Genomic DNA, 17191 nt, shown 5'->3' with positions numbered 1-17191 from the left:
TACAAGTCTGCCCAACACTGGCCTTGTTCTCCAACTATTGAAACTGAATCTGTCCAACTATGATCAGGGCACAGACTGTAGAAGTTTGTCCAGCATTACTACTACTAATCATCATTTCTATAGCGCTACTAGATGTACGCAGCGCTGTACACCTGAACATGAAGAGACAGTCCCTGCTCGACAGAGCTTACAATCTAATTAGGAGAGACAAACAGGACAAATAAAAGAGATAAGGGAATATTAAAGCACTGGCTTTGCTTCTCAATTACTGCTGGTTGCCATCTAATCATCTCTAAGCTTGTTTGGTTCCATGTCCTCCATACTACTACTACTATTTAACATTTCTAAAGCGCTACTAGGGTTACGCAGCGCTGTACAATTTAACATAGAGGGACAGTCCCTGCTCAAAGAGCTTACAATCTAATAGACAAGTGAACGGTCAGTCTGATAGGATTCCTTTGTGTTTATCCCACGCATTTATGAATTTTGTTACTGTTTACATCTCCACTACCCTTGGGAGGGCATTCCAGGCATCTACCACCCTCTCTGTAAAAAAGTACTTCCTGATATTATTCCTGATTCGGCCCCCCCTGCAATCTAAATTTACGTCCTCTAGTTCCATCACCTTTCCTCCTCTGGAAAAGGTTTGTTTACATATTAATACCATTCAAATATTTGAATGTCTGTATCATAACACCCCTATCTCTCCTTTCCTCCAGGGTGTATATCTTCAGGTCATCAAGTCTCTCATATATCTTGTAGCGCAAACCCCATACCATTTTCGTTGCTTTGCGCTAAACTGCGTCAAGTCTTTTTATGTCCTTAGCAAGATGTGGCCTCCAAAACTGAGCACACAGCTCCTCTGAATAGACCGAGGCTACGTCAGATAATGCGGGAGAAACAGAGATAGCCTCATCTGCCCACTCCTGGAGATCTTAGGAGGTGGAGGGGCAGCGGGGCAAGAAACTGAAGCACCATTGAGCAACTCTGAATGTCCCTGCTTCAGTCAATAATCTTGGTGTAAGAGTTATATAAGCTCCAGAGAAAACAAAGATCCCGATGCAGCTGAATGCTCTGTTGGGCCCTGAGGCTGTAAAATGGTGGCTGCGCTCCATGCATGATCAGACAGAGGCTGCTCCTCACTGCTAGTTGGATCCGACTAATAGTGCCCTTTCTCACGCTCTCCTGCATCAAACTGCTCATCGACCCTGCTGGAGACTCGAAGACCCCAGCACACTCGGTGCTGCCACCGACCGTTTCCTCTGTGTTCTTTGGGATTTCCCACTTGCATGCACTACAATGCCCCGATGCCAGCGGGTCCCACAGCGATAACACTGCTTAACTGCTTCTACAGGAGTGGCCATTCACCCAGACTGTCACCAGCGCAGTACAATGTGTCCCAAGCGGTGAGTCAAGATCTCTCCCCTGCACCAAGTAGAACTTGCAGCCCTCCAAGAAGTTCAGAGTCAAACTTTGGTTGGACATACCACTGCCAGCTGCCCCCACCCCCCTGAGTTCACAGTCTCTACAGGTCTTACCACAGATTAGAAAGACTCAGAAATGATATTCTGTCCCACGCTCTCCAACAAACCTCTTTCTTTTTTAAGGTTGTTGTGGTGGAAAATGAGAGTTTCACAGTAAACAGGGGAGTAGTGAAGGGAGGGAAGAAATAAATTTGCAGGGCATCAGAGACTAGGATCTGAAGACTTCCAGATGCGACACTGCAGACTCAAGCCACCCTCAAAGCTCAACTGGGGACCAGTTGACCAACTGGCCCAGGAGCAAAACCACTCTGAACCAGAAGCTGAGGAGTGTGTCCGTCTACCTGCTGGAAATAGAAAATACTGAGCAGCTGAACTGGATGCCAAGAAAGCTATGTCTTAGTTCAGTTCTCTACCTCCACCTGCTGGTCGATGGACACAATAAGTACCTATATATGTAAGCCACATTGAGCCTGCCATGAGTGGGAAAGCGCGGGGTACAAATGTAACTAAAATAAAATAAATAAATAAACTATTCTACAGGTTCTGGAATAGTGTGAACCTACCTAACGGAAAAAGGCAAACTTTTCCTTCTAATCCTTCAGCAATGTCTCTCACAAATATATTAAACAGAATCAGCCCCAGTATCAACCCCTGAGGCACTCCGCTACTCACCTTCCTTTCTCTGAGCAAATACCATCTACCACCACCCTGACAGCTGTCAGTCAACCAGTTTCCAATCCAGTTCACCACTTTGGATCCTAAGTTCAGCCCTCTCAGCCTATTCACGAGTTTTCTCTGAGAAACCATATCAAAAGATTGCTGGAATCCATGTAGATTACATCTAGTGCATGTCCCTTATCCAGGGCTTTTGTCACCCAGTAAAACAAAATCAATCAGATTCATTTGGCAGGATTTTCCTTTGGTAAAGCAATGTTCACTTGGATCCTGCAACCCGTTGGATTCTAGAAAGTTTACTCTCTTTTCCTTCAGCAGCAACTCCATTATCTTTCCTACCCCTGATATGAGGCTTACCGGCCTATAGATTCCCACTTCTTCCCTGTCCCTGCTTTTGTGAAGGACCACATCCACTCATCTCCAATCCCGCGGAACCTCTGTCTCTAAAGATCTATTAAATAAATCCTTAAGAGATCCTGCCAGGATTTCTCTGCGCTCCCTCAATATCCTGTGATATATCACATCCAGCCCCACAGCTTTGTCCACTTACAGATTTTGAAGTAGCTTTAGTTTTAATTCTCCCTTGCCCCACCCAGCTGTTCCTCTCTTCTCTCAGTGGAAAAATTGTGGTATTCGGGGACCAGTGTTAAGACTCCTCTGCCTGAAGAGGACTGAGTATGTAGTATCACTAGCTCTCTTCTTTTGCCTGATTTTTTTTCTTTTTTTAAAACTCCCAAACCAGGGCAACACACAGGGAAGACTTTCTGTGGTAGGGTGGCTGTCCCCTAGGTAGCTACTGAATTTTTGTATTAGAAGTCTGCTTCAGTCTGTATGAAGAAAGGAAGTGTTGATGCCCCTGTACAAGTTGTTGGTCAGGCCCCACCTGGAGTATTGTGTTCCGTTTTGGAGGCCGTACCTTGCGAAGGATGTTAAAAAAAATGGAAGCGGTGCAAAGAAAAGCTACGAGAATGGTATGGGATTTGCGTTCCAAGACGTATGAAGACAGACTTGCTGACCTGAACATGTATACCCTGGAGGAAAGGAGGAACAGGGGTGATATGATACAGACGTTCAAATACTTGAAAGGTATTAATCCGCAAACAAATCTTTTCCGGAGATGGGAAGGCGGTAGAATGAGAGGACATGAAATGAGATTGAAGGGGGCAGACTCAAAAAAGATGTCAGGAAGTATTTTTTCAAGGAGAGGGTGGTGGATGCTTGGAATGCCCTCCCGCGGGAGGTGGTGGAGATGAAAACGGTAACGGAATTCAAACATGCGTGGGATATGCATAAAGGAATCCTGTGCAGTAGGAATGGATCCTCAGAAGCTTAGTCAAAATTGGGTGGTGGAGCAGGTGGGGGAAGAGAGGTTGGCGGTTGGGAGGCGAGGATAGTGGAGGGCAGACTTATACGGTCTGTGCCAGAGCCAGTGATGGGAGGTTGGCGGTTGGGAGGCGGGAAATACTGCTGGGCAGACTTGTACGGTCTGTGCCCTGAAAAAGGCAGGTACAAATCAAGGTAAGGTATACACATATGAGTTTATCTTGTTGGGCAGACTGTATGGACCATGCAGGTCTTTTTCTGCCGTCATCTACTATGTTACTTGACTGGTATCCCCAACATATTAGCACTGGAAAGCTTATAAGAACAAAATTCAGAAAAATGAGAGAGAGGTATGAATTCCCTCTAGAAACACAGAGTTATGAAAGCAGAACCAGTGAAGCAATCAATCAATCTACTTTTCAGAGGAACAAAAAGAATTTCCTTTCAGAGCCATCAACTGAAAATCCATTTACCAACCAAGACAAAAAAGAACTCTCTTTGAAGTTGAACATGACTATATCATACCTTGTAAGAGCATTGCTATTTGGACCATAGCTAAGTGTGAGGTCAGAACCGAGCACATCCTTGCAGTATGCGTAAAAGGCTCTGATCACTTCAAGGAACACATCGCCAACAACCGGTGGCCCTGCAATGAAAACAGATTTAAGACAGTAAAAAAAGACCAGTTTGGTAGCATGACGTTGTTTTACTGTTAACTCTAGTTAACCTCATGTCTTAATAGTAGCCCATGTTGATAACGTCTCCCCTAAGATCTCCAAATGTATTTATTGCAATAAGAAACATTTCAGTATGTTTCTGTATACAGCAGCTCTGAGGGAGGTAGCAGTGGGGGTGATTCTCGCTGTTAAGTCTAATTATACAAATTTAAGGGTGGTACTTTGGGTCTGAAAGTTTTTCTGAGGAGGGGTCCAAAGCTGAAGGTTTGCCTGGGGTATGTAATACACACCCTGCATAAACTGAAGTATAAAATAAATTAACAGAATAAGCTAGAAGCTGAAAGTTGGACTAAGTAAACCCCTATTTATGTTTATTGGGAAAGCAGAAGTTTAAAAATAACTGGCTTGGAGGCTCAAATGGCTAGTTGTGGAAGACCTAATTAACTGGCATGTTTTCCTCTTGTAAAGGACAGGGGTAACCAAGCACAAGCAAATTTAAGCAAACCCATCATCCCAATGACTTGCAATACTTTTAAAGCATTATAAGCAGATTCATTATAAGTCAAACAACTCAGTTGGCAGCCCCACAACTTCACAATGATAAGCTAAGTAGCTAATTAGTGCTATTTTGTTATAAAAGAGCTGAACAACAACAAGATAAACATTTGAACAATAAAGTTTAAGTAAAAATTTAAAGTAAATACACACCAGTGAGGAGGCAAGGCAAGCCAAGAGTATTTCTGGCTCTTGTGAATCTGCTCATAATGCTTTAAAAGTATTTTTTAAGTCATTGGGACATTGGGTTTGCTTAAATTTAGTTGTGGAAGGTCTGCAGTTTAATCCCATGTCACGGCTTCCACTCCCTGGGTCTGCTGAGGATGTCGTGAAGGCAGCATTTACAACCATGGGATGGGAAGGAGTCAGACCTTCTTAAGGGTGACAACTAGTGGCTGGATTCAGGGTCAATAATTGCACTGGTCTAGAATAAAGCACAGACTCACAACTTCCCCATCCACCCTCCCCTCAAGTCCAGGACTGTTACAGTAATAAACTAGTGTTAGGGGGTGGGATGTAATTATGAAATTTCACATTAGAAGTCACCAAACAGGAAAAGGATCTAGGCTTCATAGTTGATGATACTTTAAAACCTTCTGTTCAGTGTGCAGCGGCAGCAAAGAAAGCAAATAGAATGTTTGTTATTATTAGAAAAGGAATGGAAAGCAAAAATGAGAATGTTATAATGCCTTTGTAAAGCTCTATGGTGCAACCATACCTCCAATACTGTGTGCAATTTTGGTTACTGCATCTCAAAAAAGATATAGTGGAGGGCGACAAAAATGGTAAAAGGGGATGGGACGACTTCTCTATGAGGAAAGGCTAAAGCGGCTAGGGCTCTTCAGTTTGGAGAAAAGACAGCTCAGGGGAGATATGATAGAGGTCTATAAAATAATGAGTGAAGTGGAACGGGTAGACGTGAATTGCTTGCTTACTCTTTCCAAAAATACTAGGACTAGGGGGGCACGCAATGAAGCTACCAAGTAGTAAATTTAAAATAAATTGGAGAAAATATTTCTTCACTCAATGAGTAATTAAACTCTGGAATTCATTGCCAGAGAATGTAGTAAAAGCAGTTAGCTTAGCGGGGTTTAAAAAAGGTTTAGATATCTTCCTAAAATAAGTGTCCATAAGCCATTATTAAGATGGACTTGGGGAAAATCCAGTGCTTATTTCTAGGATAAGCAGCATAAAAATCTATTTTACTATTTTGGCATCTTGCCAGGTACTTGTAACCTGGATTGGCCACTGTTGGAAACAAAATCCAAATATTATGCTTGATGGACATTCGGTCTGTCCCAGTATGGTAACACTTATGTTCTTGTGAAAAAAAAAAAATCCTCAGCTAGAAGCAAATGAAGGCTCACAGCACTAGATCCCCGCTTTGAGTCCGACTGAGCTGAAATATGAAAGGAGGAAGAGGAAACTACCAGGTCAAAAAAAAAGGCAATAATGCAGCTTTTGAACTGGTTGCTGAAATGTGCAATGGCTGCTGTAGCAATAAGATTGTTCAAAGTTACCTATTTCCAATTTGTCAAGTAGACTAATTAGAATACGGAAAGGCTTCAGATACACCTGCTGTCCTTGCTCAGAGTTAGGATCCATGAGCTTCTGATGCAGTATTTCTACCAAAGCCTGCAAAACGGGAAAATATTGAAAATTTTTATTTATTTGTTACATTTTTATCCGACCTTTTCCCACTTATTAGTAGGCTCAAAGTGGCTTACATAGTTCCGGAGAGGTGGTTACAGACTCCGGTGTGAACAAATACAGTGTAGGGGTACTATTACAGTGACAAGTACAGTAAAGAAGTATCGGTAAATAGGTTGGGGTGATTCAGAGAAAAAGCAGCGGTATGTAAACCTGTGTTTACACTAACTGTTGGTGTGGGACCAGATTTAGATTTGGGAAAAAAATGCAAAAAAGCCTGCAAATCAGTTTATTGCCAGTTTTTGAACCAGTGTGATGCTTTATTAAGGATTTAATGCCCTGCAGCATTTGCTATGCAAAAAAAATTCCACAGAAAAACTGTGCAAGCAAAACCTTGTGCAAAGTTAGTTGGGATTTTTCCAATTCTTAATCTGGGGGACAGGACGTCAGGCAAGTTATCACCCTGCTTTTTTGCTTGCACAAGTTTTCTACGGATTTTTCCCCCTTCCTTAATAAGTTGCACATAATCTTTGGATAATAAAATGCACCATTTAAAAAACTTGCCACCAAACTGGACTTACAGGCTTATAGCAGTGCTTCTTTTTGCCTGAAACATATGATCCTTGTGCTCTCTCATTTGTATAAGCTCTTCCTTACTACCATGCTTGTTTTTCAATGTATTAAACATTTCGGAAATGTTATTTGGGGCTTCTGTGCATTAAGATTCTCCTTTAAAAAAAAAATCGAGAACTCAAACCATCTAAATAAAGAACACTTGTCAAAAAATATGGTTATGCAATATTGTGGTTGCAACTAAATTATATTTTATCTTGAAGTTTTCAAACAAGGAAATAGAGCCTGAAGGAGGAAACAGGCCTCTGTACATCAGTGGTCTGAATATTATTGTGTTTACAGACTCGCACAACAGCACTTCTTCATTGGCTAAAAAACCCTCTGTTTCATTCTCTTTTCCTCTCTTAATATTTCCAGTTCAATAACTTTTCACATATTTATCGTTCAAAAACCATTAAGTATTACATGTATTGTCAGAAATATTGATAAGATTGCCGAAAGTAGCACTTATCTTTAAAATGTCTTATTTTAAATAATTCATCCGACAGGGTCCTGTTTTGCCCATTAGTTTTATTGGGCTTTGTCAAGGAATAACCAACAACTGTGCTATACTTCCATACCTAGAAAGCAAAAAACTATCAAATCCACAGAATATCCTGGGAGAGGAACATGAGAGAGGCTGGGGGGAGGGGTAGGACCCATGTGGAGTAGACAGGAACAGGGACACAGAAGAGAGGTCCTGGATAGGACAGATAAGGATACAGGGAAGATGGATAGCAGACATGAAGAAAGAAGAAATGCCAAACAGACAGAAGACCCTGGAAAGGCAGGAAAAAAAACCCAAAGAAAATCAGAAGATATAGACAAAATTGAATGGAAAAATAAAATGCTCAGACTACAAAGGTAGAAAACAATATTTTATCTATCAACTGGACCATATTGTTATTTTAGTACAAGGTACGGGCGAGGATGGAGGAGATTACTTGCGAGGACGGGCTAGATTCCAGTGGGGACGGGTGAAATTTCTGTCCCCGTGCAACTCTACTCTCCACCCCCATCCCCACCTGTAGATGCCCCCCCTTGGGCCTATCTTACAATCCCTGGCAGTCTAGGGCAGGAGTGATCCCCAGTCTTGCCCATGCTGGCTGTGCTCTCAAAATGGCTGTCATGACCTCCAGTGGCAATCTCAAAACAGTGCCTCAAGAGATCATAGCAGCCAGGGGCAAGAGAAACTGGGGATCACTCCTGCCCTGACTACACCACTAGACCACCAGGGATTGTAAGGTAATCTGAGGTGAGAGGAGGTGCTTTTGATAAAAAAATTTAGCCAGAATTTATGTCTGTAATTTGGGATGATAAGTTCCTTAGGAGTTAACCTCTCTGTGTAGATATCACATCAGCTGTCACTCCAAATGTGGCACAAAGTCAGCCACTGTAAAACCATTGTGACTTTTAGTTTCAGTTTTCATTAGCTGAGGTCCATGTATGCAGAGACTATTTTGCTTAGAGGTAAAATGTGGTTTTTATTATTTAAATTATCTACTATAATAAAACTCACCCTCAATGTTCTGAGGACACTGACGTCAGTGAAGCCAAGCCCTGACTTCCTTCAAAAAGGTTCGAAGGTTCGTGGTGGTGAAGCCACCAAAATCGCTCCGGGCCCCGCCCTCGAGGGCGGAGCAATGGCAGAACGAAGGGGTTGGCAGGGAGGGAGGCGTTGGGGGGGGGGAAATCGCTCCGGGCCCCGCCCTCGAGGGCGGAGCAATGGCAGAACGAAGGGGTTGGCAGGGAGGGAGGCGTTGGGGGGGGGGGGGGGGAAATCGCTCCGGGCCCCGCCCTTGCGTCAAACTTCATGACGTTGGGGGCGGAGCAATGGAAGAATAATGAAGGGGTTGGCCAGGAAGGGAGGGGGGATGTTGGCGACGAACACCTTGCTAATGCCCGTTTCATTTGATCTGAAACGGGCCTGTTTTACTAGTTATATATATTTTTTTACTTGGGATACTATTTGGATGATTCTAAAGAATTTCCAAGCTCTCCGTTGGGTATGATATAGATACCAGACTGATGCACAATTCAGAATAAAAAAAAACCCTTGATGTTACAGAATGCGAAGACTATAAATCCATATTTAAAAAGCCTATTGACGTTATATGCTCTGAAAAATCACAAATCAAGAGCAATACATTTCTCAAATTATTTTCTAATATATAAACTTCATTTCATTGTAATAACATTTCTCTACCAACACTATAAGCTGACCAGTACTTGTGCTTGAAAACACTCACTGCAGGTTCCTCTCTCAAAGAATCTAGATTCTGCATGCCACAAGTTTGATTAAAACACTATATAAAATGTCCATACTGTAGACCAGTGTCTGCACGCCTTAACCCTATCTTAGTAAAGATCTATATCATATTTGTCCTTCATCAGTTTTATAACTAAATACAAAACGGGAAACATGTCAATGCTACTTTCTCTTGTTACCTGTGCACAGTTTGGGTGAGCACAAAAAGCTGGTAATCACGATTTTTTTAAACATGTTCTTACAAAGTTCCTGCCTCAAAGGGATAACTAGTGAGGTAATTAAATTTGCCGATGACACAAAGTTATTCAAAGTTGTTAAATCACAAGAGGACTGTGAAAAACTGCAAGAAGACCTACGAGACTGGGCAACCCAATGGCAGATGTTTAATGTGAGCAAGTGCAAAGTGATGCATGTGGGAAAGAGGAACCAGAACTATAGCTACGTGATGCAAGGTTCCACATTAGGAGACGCCGATCAGGAAAGGGATCTAGGAGTCATCATTGACGATAGTTTGAAACCCTCTGCTCAGTGTGCTTCGGCGGCAAAGAAAGCAAATAGAATGTTAGGTATTATTAGGTTATCAATAGAAATCAAACAAAATAAAACATGGAAAAGAAAATAAGATGATACCTTTTTTATTGGACATAACTTAATACATTTCTTGATTAGCTTTCGAAGGTTGCCCTTCTTCCTCAGATCGGAAATAAGCAAATGTGCTAGCTGACAGTATATGTAAGTGAAAACATTCAAGCATTACTATGACAGGGTGGGAGGATGGGGGTGGGTCGGAGGTATGCATGGGGACATCAAAGCATATCATTGATATTCTAACAGGATGGGTGTGGATAGGTGAGGGGAGGGTGATCAACAGACACATACAGCTTTATGGTTTATAATGGGCCAGGAACCCCAGATCCTTGTTAAGTCCTTTCTGTTGGGTGTTAAAATATTCAATCATTCTGACTTCAAAGGTCTTATGTTCTTGTATGGTTTTAAAGTTACCTTTCAGTATTCTCACTGTGAAATCACTGGTACAGTGTCCTGGTTCTGTGAAGTGCTGTCCCACCAGGGTGGGGGCCCTACTGGCTGTATTGTTCATTGTAAATTGAATCTTGTCTTAAGCATATGGCCTGTTTCTCCAATATAGCATCCTTCGTTACATTTTTTGCACTGAATGATATATACCACATTGGAAGATGAGCAAGTGAAAGATCCCTTTATGTTGAATATCTTTCCTTTGTGGATGACTGTGGGGTCCTGTGAAATGTTTTGGCATAGTTTGCAACTGGATAAATTACAGGGAAGTGTGCCCTTCTGTTCCTTTTCAGTCTGTGATGGAAGTTTACTTCTGATTAGCTTGTGTTTTAAGTTGGGTGGCTGTCGGAAGGCCAGTACTGGTGGGGATGGGAATATCTCTTTCAGTAATTCAGTAATTCAAAGCGAGGATGTTATAATGCGTTTGTATCGCTCCATGGTGCGACTGCACCTCAAATACTCTGTGCAATTCTGGTCACAGCATCTCAAAAAAGACATAGTGGAAGTAGAAAAGGTACAGAGAAAGGCAATGAAAATGAGGAAAGGCTGAAATGGCTAGGGCTCTTCAGCTTGTAGAAAAGATGGTGAGGGGAGATATAATAGAGGTATATAAAATAATGAGTGGAGTGGAACGGGTAAGATGTGAATCGCTTGTTTATTCTTTCCAAATATACTAGGACTAGGGGGCACACAATCAAGCTACAAAGTAGTAAATTTAAAATGAATTGGAGAAAATATTTCTTCACTCAACATGTAATTAAACTCTGCAATTCTTTGCCAGAGAATGTGGTAAAAGCAGTTAGCTTAGAGGGTTTAAAAAGGGTTTGGACAGCTTTCTAAAAAAAAAGTGCGCAAGTCATTATTAAAATGGACTTCAGAAAATCTACTGCTTATTTCTAGGATATAAAGCACAAAATATATTGTACCGTTTTGGGATCTTGCCAGGTACTTGTGACTTGGACTGGCCACTGTTGGAAACAGCAGGGAAACAGGATACTGGGCTTGATGGTCCTTCGGTCTGTCCCAGAATGGCAACACATATACTTAACTGGATTTAAAAAAGGTTTGGATAAGTTCCTGAAGGAAAAGTCCATAGTTTGCTATTGAGACAGACATAGGGAAGCCACTGCTTGCCCTGGGATTGGCAGCATGGAGTGTTGCTATTAATTAGGTTTCTGCCAAGTACTTGCGACCTGGTTTGGTCACTGTTTGGAAACAGGATACTAGGCTAGATGGACCATTGGTCTGATCCAGTATGGCTGTTCTTATGATACAGTAACATAGTAGATGATGGCAGAAAAAGACCTGCACGGTCCATCCAGTCTGCCCAACAAGATAACTCATATGTGCTACTTTTTGTGTATACCCTACTTTGATTTGTACCTGTGCTCTTCAGGGCACAGACTGTACAAGTCTGCTCAGCACTATCCCCGCCTCCCAACCACCAGTCCCGCCTCCCAACCACCGGTTCTGGCACAGACCGTATAAGTCTGCCCAGCACTATCCCCGCCTCCCAACCACCAGCCCCGCCTCCTGATCTCGACTAAGAAAAATATTTAACTACATCTGCCATTGACATGGGAACATTACACATGCCAGAATTAAGAAGTCCTTGTTTATGCGGCTCTCCCAGTTGTCAGCCTGTGCTTGCGGTTCCTGGGACTGGGGGGGGGGATCTCTTGTGGGTTTAGAAGAGGGCTGCCAAATGCAGGCTCTGACAAATCTCAGTGGGCCTCATTGGTTCACATTCACCCAACCAAACTTTAGTTTTCGGTTTTGGCCAAAACCAGGTGATAAGTTTTGGCTGCAGTTTCAGTTAGCCATTAGCTGACTGCCCAGTTAAACTCTGTTGCATATCTACCCCATGACTAATGGAATACCAAGCAAGCCAGAAAAACATTGTCTACTACAAGAAACACAGCAAAGTAGTTGAGCAGAAACAGTTCATATTTTAGGAAGTAAATTAAAAAAAAAAAAACACTTAACGTTCCCTTCCTCAGGCAACTAGGGGAAGGTGTACTATAGTCTGAACAGTTTTTTTTTTTTTTTTTTTAATTTGAAAATGTTTATTGAACACAACATAATAGAAAAATACAATGCTTGCCAGTGCAGCCAACAGACTGCTCTGATATTCCAAACAATTAAAGTCCAACATCAACTGTAAATCACAATCATTTTTGATAATTTTCTCCCTACCCACCCACCCAAATCAACCCCCCCCCCCCCCCTCCCCTGCTCCCAACTTACTCCATCTTGGCTAAATCACCTGTACAGGTACATCACTACAGTTTGCTTCTTTTAACATTCACCTGCATAATTTTTTTGTTTGTTTTGTTACATTTGTACCCCGCGCTTTCCCACTCATGGCAGGACGTCAGACTCACAGAGCCTGCGCAGCCTTCTACATGGAATGTTGCCAGTGGAATAGCAACATTCCATGTAGAATCTCCAATAGTAGCAACATTCCATGTAGAATGTCCAACAGTGTCTATTTTATTTTTGTTACATTTGTACCCCGCACTTTCCCACTCATGGCAGGCTCAATGCGGCTTACATGGGGCAATGGAGGGTTAAGTGACTTGCCCAGAGTCACAAGGAGCTGCCTGTGCCAGGAATCAAACTCACTTCCTCAGTTCCCCAGGACCAAAGTCCACCACCCTAACCACTAGGCCACTCCTCCACTAATTAAAGTAGAGCGTCTACTCAATAGGCAGCACCAGCAGTTCATCCAGTTCCTCTGAGGATTTTTATTTCTCAGGATTACACTACCTACCTGAACTAATAACTCTCTTGAGTACGTCTCAAAAAATCTGGAAGAATGGTCTTCAAAAGATGTTGCGATATTTGACTCTGAAGCTAATACACCTCCTTTGATATCTGAGCCTGCAAATCAAAAGAAATGAACTCAGAAGCATATGCCACAAATATATCTGCTGCTCTTGCCAGTTTGGCCACTGCCCAGGTTCTCATAGACCTGGTTCAGAAGCTGCCATAAGTGCATACCAGCTCTGGAACGGGATTCCCATGAGCAGAGAATGAACATTCAAGGACAGTGTCCAAACTCTTAGCTGGGACTTCCAACATGATTGTCCAACTGTTCATGTTTATATAACATATGCCATAAACAGATTTCTGTGTGGTTTAAAAAATGTAAATCATGAATATCTATGCATTTATAAAACATTTAAAAAGAACCATATCAAAGCATTTCAACAATTCAGCCCTTGCAAATGAGAGATGGTAGAAAAATGAACTTCATAGCAAGAAGAATGCCCTAGAGACAATAGCTAGCCCAGGCACACAAGTCTGCCTGTTAGTAACGGCGGTATAAACTATAAGACCTTGTTGGTAATGTATTTCATGCCACTGAGCTGGCTTGCTTAGAAGTAGTTAGTACAGAACTAGCTTGAACAGTGTTTTTAATTAGGGTTGGATGGACCCATGAAGACCCTCTGTGGTAGGATGGCAAACTAGCCATCCACCAGGGAGGTTCCCCTGAAGGCTGTCATCTATGTGGTGTCTGCGCTTATCTGACTTCCAACCGGTATATGTGTGATCAGGTATTATCTTACTCACCATTTTTACCCCAAGAGTTTAACTAAGTTTCTAAATATTCTATAGGAAAGAGTGAGGGAACAGGTTGCAAGAATAATCAGCTTTATCATAGCTTACCACAATAATACAGCAGAAACAGGTATACAAGCAGATGGGTGGACAGTCGGGCAGCATCTCCTCTAGAACTTCGAACCGAGATTGGATAGCAGAGCCGGTAGTGGGAGGCGGGGCTGGAGGTTGGGAGGCGGGGATAGTGCTGGGCAGACTAATACTGTCTGTGCCAGAGCCGGTGGTGGGAGGCGGGACTGGAGGTTGGGAGGCAGGGCTAGTGCTGGGCAGACTTATACGGTCTGTGCCAGAGCAGGTGGTGGGAGGCGGGGATAGTGCTGGGCAGACTTATATGGTCTGTGCCAAAGCTGGTGGTTGGGAGGCGGGGCTGGTGGTTGGGAGGCGGGGACAGTGCTGGGCAGACTTATACGGTCTGTGCCCTGAAGAGCACAGGTACAAATCAAAGTAGGGTATACACAAAAAGTAGCACACGAGTTGTCTTGTTGGGCAGACTGGATGGACCGTGCAGGTCTTTTTCTGCCGTCATCTACTATGTTACTATGTCTTCTCTGACACGCCCAAAATCCCCTGTCTTTTATACTTTCCTATTCCCATTCAAACTAATGGGACCCATTTACTTCTATGTTAGACTTGTTTATTTCAAACTAGTTGACCACAAACTTGCTACCCCTTATTTCTCAACTATTTCCTCGCATCTGCAGATACTTCAGAAAAACAAACCTTTTCTAACTTAAATGGGGAAACTGGGGAAAATCCACTTTGTAACTGACACTTTAGAGTTTCCATTTTGTTTTCTGATCTCCATTTTGTCTCATATTTTCTTGACCTAACTTTTCTAATTTAGCTTATGTAGGCCATAATCTGGGCCAAGAACTAGGCCATGCTTTTCCAGCAAGCTCCTAGTCGTACAAGCCATAACATTGTTGACTTTACCAGGGTTTCTATATGGCCTGATCTTTAAGGTTCAGCCTCCTTCAGCCCTCCACCATTCCAGTGGGGGTCTCTGGCGGTATTATATCTTATCGACAGATATTCTTGGCCCCTTTTGTATAATTCTCTCTGACTTCCATTGAACTGGAAAGAATTAAAACAAACAAACAAACAAACAAACCCTGAAACTAATGGAGACAAAAAGGTGCACGGTGAGGTTCTTTACCTAGAAGCCAAGCATATAATCTTCTGTTCAAGGACATATCTCTTCTTAGAAGGGTCTGCGAGGCTGCTGAAAGAATGTGCACCATGTCAGATTTGAGGAGAGGAATGGAGCATTCATTGGCATCCTAGATGAAGAACATGGACACTGCTTAACACACTTCTTCAGAGGGACTAGAAACAAAAAATAATGCAACATCAAATACAGCATTTAGAAGCAATGGTGAACCCCCTTGTTGGGCTGGAACAGAGGTAGGCAATTCCAGTCCTCGCGAGCCACAGGCAGGTCAGGTTTTCAGGATAGCCACAATGAATATTCATGAGACAGATTTGCATGCAGTGGAGGCAGTGCATGCAAATCTATCTCATGAATATTCATTTTTGGGTATCCTGAAAACCTGACCTCCCTGCGGCTGTGGTATACTGTAGTGGCAGAAGGCTGAGTGACTCAAAACACTGCAACACCTGGGTAAAATATGCTGGTGGGAGGGGGCAGCAAAAGGGTCACAATTTTAATATCATACAGTTAATTAGAACCAATTTGATTTTAATTTCACAACTACTACTACTACTACTTAACATTTCTAAAGCGCTACTAGGGTTACGCAGTGCTGTACAATTTAACATAGAGGGACAGTCCCTGCTCAAAGAGCTTACAATCTTAACCTGCTCATTGCATTACAGGCACGTGATCACAAGAACATAAAAAACATCAAACTGGGTCAGATCAACAGTCCATTGAAGTAAAACAATCAGAGAAAATTTTCTTCACCCAACGTATAATTAAACTCTGGAATTCGTTGCCGGAGAAAGTGGTGAAGGCGGTTAGCTTAGCAGAGTTTTAAAAGGGGTTGGACGGTTTCCTAAAGGACAAGTCCATAAACCGCTACTAAATGGACTTGGGAAAAATCCACAATTCCAGGAATAACATGTATAGAATGTTTGTACGTTTGGGAAGCTTGCCAGATGCCCTTGGCCTGGATTGGCCGCTGTCGTGGACAGGATGCTGGGCTCGATGGACCCTTGGTCTTTTCCCTGTATGGCATTACTTATGTACTTACAGTGGGGGAAATAAGTATTTGATCCCTTGCTGATTTTGTAAGTTTGCCCACTGACAAAGACATGAGCAGCCCATAATTGAAGGGTAGGTTATTGGTAACAGTGAGAGATAGCACATCACAAATTAAATCCGGAAAATCACATTGTGGAAAGTATATGAATTTATTTGCATTCTGCAGAGGGAAATAAGTATTTAATCCCTCTGGCAAACAAGACCTAATACTTGGTGGCAAAACCCTTGTTGGCAAGCACAGCAGTCAGACGTCTTCTGTAGTTGATGATGAGGTTTGCACACATGTCAGGAGGAATTTTGGTCCACTCCTCTTTGCAGATCATCTCTAAATCATTAAGAGTTCTGGGCTGTCGCTTGGCAACTCGCAGCTTCAGCTCCCTCCATAAGTTTTCAATGGGATTAAGGTCTGGTGACTGGCTAGGCCACTCCATGACCCTAATGTGCTTCTTCCTGAGCCACTCCTTTGTTGCCTTGGCTGTATGTTTTGGGTCATTGTCGTGCTGGAAGACCCAGCCACGACCCATTTTTAAGGCCCTGGCGAAGGGAAGGAGGTTGTCACTCAGAATTGTACGATACATGGCCCCATCCATTCTCCCATTGATGCGGTGAAGTAGTCCTGTGCCCTTAGCAGAGAAACACCCCCAAAACATAACATTTCCACCTCCATGCTTGACAGTGGGGACGGTGTTCTTTGGGTCATAGGCAGCATTTCTCTTCCTCCAAACACGGCGAGTTGAGTTCATGCCAAAGAGCTCAATTTTTGTCTCATCTGACCACAGCACCTTCTCCCAATCACTCTCGGCATCATCCAGGTGTTCACTGGCAAACTTCAGACGGGCCGTCACATGTGCCTTCCGGAGCAGGGGGACCTTGCGGGCACTGCAGGATTGCAATCCGTTATGTCGTAATGTGTTACCAATGGTTTTCGTGGTGACAGTGGTCCCAGCTGCCTTGAGATCATTGACAAGTTCCCCCCTTGTAGTTGTAGGCTGATTTCTAACCTTCCTCATTATCAAGGATACCCCACGAGGTGAGATTTTGCGTGGAGCCCCAGATCTTTGTC

The 17191-nt window shown here is 42.9% G+C and overlaps 1 protein-coding gene across 2 annotated transcripts in view; it reads right to left on the bottom strand.

Moving 5' to 3' along the window:
* DOP1B (DOP1 leucine zipper like protein B) overlaps window positions 1-17191 on the bottom strand; it is a 224042-nt gene that overhangs the window by 160717 nt on the left and 46134 nt on the right. For both annotated transcript variants that reach the window (XM_030202211.1, XM_030202212.1), the window contains exons 7-10: window positions 15061-15184; window positions 13054-13163; window positions 6235-6349; window positions 4008-4128 (exon numbers count right to left, since the gene is read on the bottom strand). In XM_030202211.1, coding sequence (XP_030058071.1) covers window positions 4008-4128; window positions 6235-6349; window positions 13054-13163; window positions 15061-15184 — 470 coding nt within the window. The remainder of the gene's footprint in view (window positions 1-4007; window positions 4129-6234; window positions 6350-13053; window positions 13164-15060; window positions 15185-17191) is intronic.

The sequence above is a fragment of the Microcaecilia unicolor genome, chromosome 4 (assembly GCF_901765095.1).
Source record: "Microcaecilia unicolor chromosome 4, aMicUni1.1, whole genome shotgun sequence".
Classification (NCBI taxonomy): domain Eukaryota; kingdom Metazoa; phylum Chordata; class Amphibia; order Gymnophiona; family Siphonopidae; genus Microcaecilia; species Microcaecilia unicolor.
This window is presented reverse-complemented; position numbering and strand designations above follow the sequence as displayed.